The sequence below is a fragment of the Mus caroli genome, chromosome 5 (assembly GCF_900094665.2).
Source record: "Mus caroli chromosome 5, CAROLI_EIJ_v1.1, whole genome shotgun sequence".
NCBI classification, from domain to species: Eukaryota; Metazoa; Chordata; class Mammalia; order Rodentia; family Muridae; genus Mus; species Mus caroli.
Window position 1 is genome coordinate 117,065,862 of NC_034574.1, and position 7,287 is coordinate 117,073,148.

General features: G+C 51.3%; 1 protein-coding gene across 3 annotated transcripts in view; it reads right to left on the minus strand.

Moving 5' to 3' along the window:
* Window positions 1–3,146: 3,146 nt before the first annotated feature.
* The window catches only part of Abcb9 (ATP binding cassette subfamily B member 9), a 46,074-nt gene continuing 41,933 nt past the window's right edge, over window positions 3,147–7,287 (minus strand). For 2 of the 3 annotated variants that reach the window (XM_021162354.2, XM_021162352.2), the window contains one exon: window positions 3,153–4,212. In XM_021162354.2, coding sequence (XP_021018013.1) covers window positions 3,952–4,212 — 261 coding nt within the window. In that variant the 3' untranslated portion in view covers window positions 3,153–3,951. Of the gene's footprint in view, window positions 4,213–7,287 lie in introns of all 3 variants that reach the window. The other variant, XM_021162351.1, reaches the window with a different exon arrangement.

The window sequence follows — 7,287 nt, forward strand, 5'->3', positions numbered from 1 at the left end:
AAAAAAAAAAAAAAAAAAAAAAAAAAAAAAAACAAGAGAGAGAGAGTCGTCCTGTGACCCCCACCAACCCAAGAGAACTTCAGACCAACATTCATACAAAACCACAGATGTCCACGGCAGCACTCCTCACAATAGTCAAAGGGCAGCGACAACCAGATGTCCGTCTGTGGATGAATAGACACACAGAGTGTGGTCTCTCCATACAATGGACTATTATTCAGCCATAAAAAGGAATAAAGTTCTGACACATGCTGCAATATGGAGGAACATTGGGAACGTGGTGCTGAGCCAGAAGCCAGCCACACAGAGACCCCTTTTAGATGATTTGTGTGAAATGTCCACATCCTGTAGTTCGAGATCAAGTAGATTAGTGGCAGCAGGAGCTGGGAGAGGAGAGGATGAGGGGTTCATGGGATGGGGGGTTCATGGGATGCGGGGTTCAGGGGATGTGGGGTTCAGGGGATGCGGGGTTCAGGGGATGCGGGGTTCGGGGCAGAGTTTTCTTCTGGGTGGTGAAAGTGTCCTGGAACTAGACCTTGGTGACACCAGGCGTCGCCGTGATGAGTCTTATACAGTGTGTCATTTACTCCAACTGAGAAACATCACCGAATGCATCTTAGCACGCAGGTTTGAACCGTGAAACAGAAAGGCGTTGGTGGGAAAGTTGATACAGCCCCCAAACGCTTGACATTCTAGTGACTGAGTATGTGTTGGTCCCATGGGGATAGGTGAACCTGTGACATGAGGTGTTTGTGTGAGGGACCGTGAAGGCTGTTAAGGATTTTTTATAAGTGTAAACTCTGTCCTTTAAAATAACACTTATTTCTAAGTTCATTGCTGGCCTCTAAAAGCCGTGCTGGCTCAGTCTCCAGGAGCTTCGTCCACAGGCAAAGGCCTCACTTATAGGCTTGGGCTTATAAACCGAGGTGCTAGAGCTGACTAAAGAGAGGGAAGAGTCCCAGGTCCATAGCCTGAGAGGGACAAGGAGACTGGTGTTGGAAGAGGCTCAGAGGTGCCTGCCCACCCCAGGGCCCTGTGGCAGCTGCTCACGCTGTGATCTGGAAGCTGCAGGGACTTGGAAGAGCTGGAAAGCCCAGCACTGAGGCTGTAGATCTCCCTGCTCATGGAGACAGCTGGAGTCAGCCTGTGGTGAAGCAGTGACCAGTGTCCTCAGGAGGAAGTTCTGCTGGGGGGAGGGGCTTCCTCATTCTTGTCAGCCTCTTCCTCAAGGCTAGCCAGAGCTGAGCAAGGCATGCTTTTCCTGGTACTCTGGGTTTCCTTAACTCTTTTTCTGAAGTGGTGCTCTCCAAAATGCTGGCTTTATCTTCTCCATTATCCTTCTCCCAGGAGCTTTGCGATTTACAACTTGTCTGCCCTAGGGTTTTCTTTTCAACTCTAATACATTGTCTTCCATGGAGTGGGTGGGTGGTGGTGGACAGGGAAGCAGAAGCAGCTGGTTTCCACTCTACAGTTGGTATTTCCAACTTAATGTGGAAACATACGAAGGCTACAAACTTTTAAGTCCTCCATTCTACAAACCGGCTGAGTGCCAAGGTTAACGTGAGCCAGGTTGCAGGTTTCCCTTTGTGGTGAGCTGAATGGATAACCCCCCAAAATATCCATGCCAAATTCCTGGAACCTGTGACTGGACCCTAGTTGAAGGAAAGGTCTGTGCAGACATGACTAAGTCAAGGCTCTCAAGGGAAACTGGCTCTGAAATCCCTGGGCCACTTCAGTGTAGTGTCGGGTTCTGCTAAAATCAGAGGGAGGCCTGAGCTAAGGGCAGAGGAAGGCTGGTGATGGCAGAGGTAGAGGCTGGAGGATGGGACCATCAGCCAAAGAACAACAGGAGTCGCCAAAGTTTGGAAGGGGCACATAAGATTCTCCTCTAGGGCCCCATGACACCCTGCTTTAGATTTGTGGTCTCCCAAACTATGAGAGTGTACATTTCTTCGGAGTAGGGTCATTTTTTTCAACAAGAGGAAACAAACGACCTGTGCTCACCCCAGAGCCCCCACCAAGGGAAGAGCACAGAAGCAGGAAGTTCTTGAAATGCATCCCCTTTTACAGTTGGGGAAACTGAGGCCCATTCTGTGACACGGAAGCACACCTCGGCCATCTCAGCTTCTTCTGGGCCAGTTTGGCTCACCAGTGTATCTTGTTGGGTCTTTACAACATTGAAGACATATTTACACACTGTAGTCGCCATAGACAACCAAAGACAAAGCAGGGATCTGATGGCATCTGTGCTGGTTAGTGTTCATCGACTTGACACAATCCTAGACACACCTAGTAAGAGGGGAATCTCAGTGAAGCACTGCCTCCATCAGATTAGCCTAGTGGGCATAATATCCACCTGGGACCCCAGATGTCACAAGTTCATGGTCAGCTCACCAGAAAGAGACCCTAGCTCAAAGCCCAAGCTGAGGCAGGTGGTGGCGGCACACACCTTTAATCCCAGCACTCAGGAGGCAGAGGCAGGAGGATCTCTGAGTTCGAGGTCATCCTGGTCTATAAAGCGAGTTCCGGGACAGCCAGGACTAGATAGAGAAACTCTGTCTTGAGAAACAAAAAACAAAACAAAATGCCCAAGCTGAGTTACCCACAGGCCCTGCCTAGGCCCAGGCCTCCCTTGCCATAGTGCTGAGTAATACTGAGGACCTAGAAATGGAGCAGATGGGGAGAGGGCCAGGAACAGATGCCTCAACTGAGAAGGTCAGGCTTTCTCTCCTGCCGGTGGGGCTGTGGACCATCCTGACGAGTTCAAGGTGGTCTCTCTCCCCTAACTCAGGGTTGGTCCCTTGCACAAAGGGAGGCCCACAAATTTGGGGAAAATAGGCCCTACCTTTTAATTCTTTTAACTGACAAGAGAAAACTGGATCAAGACCCTTAGTAACAGTGTTCTCTACCTCAAACTGGGTGGGAGTGTGGGGGACAAAAGCAGATGCTATCAGATGGTCCTTAGCTGCCATGGGAACTCAGGAGTCCCTGGTATGTGGAGACAGTTTACGCACACACATCTGCTCAATTCCTAGGGATGTGAACAACACAGACGGGGACTTCAAGACGGCACCGAACTGCCTACACAGCTGTCTGTACTGTGCAAGGCCTAGAGGAGAACCAGATCCAAGGAAACCGTGACTAGGTAGAGGTCAGAGGTAGTACACTTTACTGACCCAGTTCTCCCAAAATCTTGAAACCAGAACAAAGCCAGACCCTGGGCATTGTCTTGGTCCCCCTCCACCAATCTGAGAATACATCTTACAAACGACAGGCTCCTCTGCAGAGTTGCAGGGGTGGACAGGAGGGAAGGTGCCAGCCAGGGGAAAGGATGAAGGGGTCAAGTGCTGGGTGCGGGGCTGAGGGCACCCCGAGGCCCACCAGGCCTGGCCAGCCCCTCCTCTGCTGAGGTCCCAGTGGTTCACAGTGAGACTGGCTTTGATTGGCAGGGGGGTGATGGGCAGTGGGCCACCTCCCACTCTCTTGCCCCACCTCTGGCCTGACTCACAGAGTCGGGAGACTGGAAGGATGGAAAGGCCAACCCTTGTGTCCCCCTAGGGGACAGGGAGGCTGCTTCTCCCGAGAGGCAAAGGGTGTGCTTAGTTCTCTCCCAGACATCCTCCAGGCAGTCAGGAAGGGTCCTGCACCCTTGGCTCAGAAGTCTTGGAAACATCTTAGTGAGCTTGCTCAATGCCAGTCCCAAAAAGGTTCTTTTTGAAATCTCGGAGTTGACTGGAGTGTGTTGAACTGAGCAGTAAAAACCCTGGTAGCTTGGTTTAAAAAGGCTGCTCTACCTTGGCAGGCCTGGAGGAGCCAAGAAGGACACAGTAGAAGGGGGTAAGCCCATGGCAGCTGGCGGGTCCCTGGGGAGCAAGTGGAAGGAGGCAAGATGCAGGAAGCAGGAGTGGCACTTGGCAGGTCGCCTCCAGTGCTTCAGCCCGGGGGCCACTATCAGGCCTTGTGTTCAGTGTTGCTGGGTGGCTCCTTGTGGCCGGCTGTGTAGTCCAAGGGGTGCTCGAGCCCCAACATCTGACGCTGCACCAGCTTGGCATAGAGGCCACCCTGTGCCAAGAGCTGCTGGTGTGTGCCCTGCTGTACCACCCGGCCTTTGTCCAGCACCACGATGAGGTGCGCCCGCTCCACGGTGCTCAGCCGGTGTGCAATGATGAGCACCGTGTGTCTCTGCAGGTTGCCGTGGATGGCCTGCTGAATCTGCAGGGAACAGGGAGCAAAGGTGAGCAGGCGCAGCGGCTGCACAGCGCCGGGCACCCTCTCCCGGAAAATCCACCACCCTGCCATCACCTACCCCGCTGCTACCAGCTGACATTCAGTTCTTGGGTTGTGAAATAAGGACCAAGGCAGCTCAAGTCCTGGGTTTGCAGACAGCCCAGGTGCTGACATAGGGGTGTCTGAGGAACTAGACATCTTTTATCCCTTCAGCTTCAACGCCCAGGCCAAGAAAAGCAATCCACTCATTTCCCTTCAAAATTACTCGTGCTTGCACATGTGTGTGTGTATATACACCTGTGTACATGTGCATATGTACACACATTTGGTCTGTGTGCACGTGACACTGAACATGTGTTGACATGTGGGACATGTTGACATGACCTGTGGGAACTGGTTGCCTCCTACCAGGTGGCATCCTGGCACTAAACTTGGCAAGTTTCAGATCAAGAACCTTCACCTGCTGAGCCACTCACTGACCTGCACTGGTTTTTAAGACAGGGTCTTAGGTAGCCCAGGCTGGCCTCAAACCTCAGGGAGCAGAGAGTGACCTTGCTCCTCCTGCCTCCTGGTGTGCACCGCAGCGGGTGTGCACCGCCTCTCCAGGCTCCTTACTGTTTTGGTCAGTTCTTGCTTCCACTGGCTTCTCATTTTGCTTTGGGATTTGATGCAAACTTGTAGTAGTTTCTCACATAGTGTGGCCAGTGTGTGTGTGTGTGTGTGCGCGCTATGCTGTCCTACTTCTCAGAGTCCATAGAACTACACCCCAAGAACGAGGCCTTTATAGTCCTTAGTAAAGGAAGAACTGCAGCAGACAGAGCACACAGATGCACTGTGCGTGGCAGAGGACAGGACGCGGGGAAAGGAGAGCTGGGAACTTTGTGCATTGTTTTCTTTATACACTGAAAAAGTCTGGAAAAGTTGCTGGAGAGATGGCTCAGCGGGTAAGAGCACCAACTGCTCTTCTGAAGGTCCTGAGTTCAAATCCCAGCAACCACATGGTGGCTCACAACCATCCCTAACAAGATCTGACTCCCTCTTCTGGAGTGTCTAAAGACAGCGGCAGTGCACTTACATTAAATAAATAAATAAATAAATAAATAAATAAATAAATAAATAAATAAATAAATAAAAGCCTGGAAAAGTAAAACCAAATGACTTGTTACAAAAAGTCCAAAATGCCTGCCGGAGCCTGAGGCATCTGCCTCTTCCTTGCTTCTGGCCTTCTCTCTGCCTCTACTCTGTTACCCAGCCCCAGAACTCCCCACAGCTGGCTCCTGTGTGTCCAGGACTTAGCTAAGTGGTGACTTACAGCCTGATCCTCAAAGTGAGTGCCATAGAGTATCTAGCGACTCCATACAGCCCCCAAGAACACTCCTGTGCAGCAGAGAGACTCTCAGATGCTCAGGGATCCTTGGATGCCTTCCTGAGATGCTCAGCATGGGTGTCCGCATGTCCTATCAGAGTCAGTACCTGCCCTGGCACCGGCCTTCTTCCCTAGCATTTACTAACAAGGGCTCGGAAGCACAGGTGCCCTTCTGTGACTCTTGTGACATACATATACCTCCTATAACCACAGCTGTCCTCAAGGGCCTGAGAGCATTATTCTTGAACATGACTATAGAGAGAGTCACGTCACCATCCTTTGTAGGAAGACAGTCAGCTTCTATCTCTTCTGTTGAACACAGGGCCACGCTGTGTGCCCACACTGACACTCTGCCATTTTGTATCAATTCTGCCCTCTCCTCACCCCTGTGCTGTCCCTTTAAATGCCTGTAACCTCTGCACCAGGAAAATGATGCTCAGCAGTGTCTCCCTCCCGGCACTCACTGATAGCCAGATGTGCTTATGCTGGACAGTGGCCGCCCATCCCATTCCTGGTATTGGATGACTGACAGTTCTTCTCTGTAGCACAGAACCCCCAGGCTGTTTCCTTGTTTGTGACTTGTCTGTCCCATGAGAGTGGAAATGCCAAGCGGGCAGAGGTCTTATTTGTCTGGTCAGCCTTTCCCTTAGACTCCAGTGTCTAGAGTGGTACCTGGGGCCTGGGAACAGGTCAGTCACCATCTGTGTGAGAGCAGATCGACCCTTGAAAGGATGTGGCACTAGCCAGCATCAAGGACATGTGCACTGAGTGAGGATTTCAGGAAACAGGCTGTGTCTGCAAAGGCTGGCGGACTAATAGCTCTCACAGACAGTTCTAATAGAACTGCAGTCATGTGGAGAGACTGCAAGGTTGCTGGGCCTCATTACAACTTAAATTGGGCTAGCTTTAGCCCCCTAAGTAGTCATTCTTAGCCCATTCTCAATCTGACCTAACCCTGTGACCAACAGAGAAGCTGAGACTTCCCCTCTTGGCTATAACCTGCCTCTCTGTTCCCAATGTGTTCTGTTACTGCTTCCATATTGGAACATGGAATCTGGGATAACCTAAGTCCGTGTGCCTGGAGTCTGTGGGCTCCAGGATCAGCTCTCTCCCTCTTGGGTGAGATATGTGCTGACAGTACCCATATGGGCTCCAAGACCCATCATCCACTTTCATCAGAGGAGTCAGCCAGCCTTTGCAGGCAGTTCCCCGCTCCTAGATGTCTGTGGGCACTTGGCTACCTCTTTGGCTTTCTTTGCCTTTAGAATACTTTGATTTGCTGATATTTGACGTTGTCTCCTGACTTTCCTCAAACAATCCTGTTCCCAGCTTCTGCTTCTTACAGCCTTGCTGCCTTAAGCTGAGGACTTTTCTGGAGCCTGGTAATAAAAGTAAGAGGCACTTGATCTCCCACCCAGGGGGCAGATACGCTCCATCTCTGGGTCAGAAGGAACATGACTGGCCCAGCTGGGAAGACACATTTGACCTCCCAGGGTCTTGACTTTCAAGTTAGGGACATGTTCACAGTAACTCCAGAGCCAGTGGGAAAGGATGGTTTCAGGTGAAAGCTGAAGCATTCTGTCCCCAAAGCAGAACATAACCTCACCCAAAACACACACTGCAGTTCCTAGCTAGCACAGAGAGAGACACACTGCAGTTCCCAGCTAGCACAGAGAGAGACACACTGCAGTTCC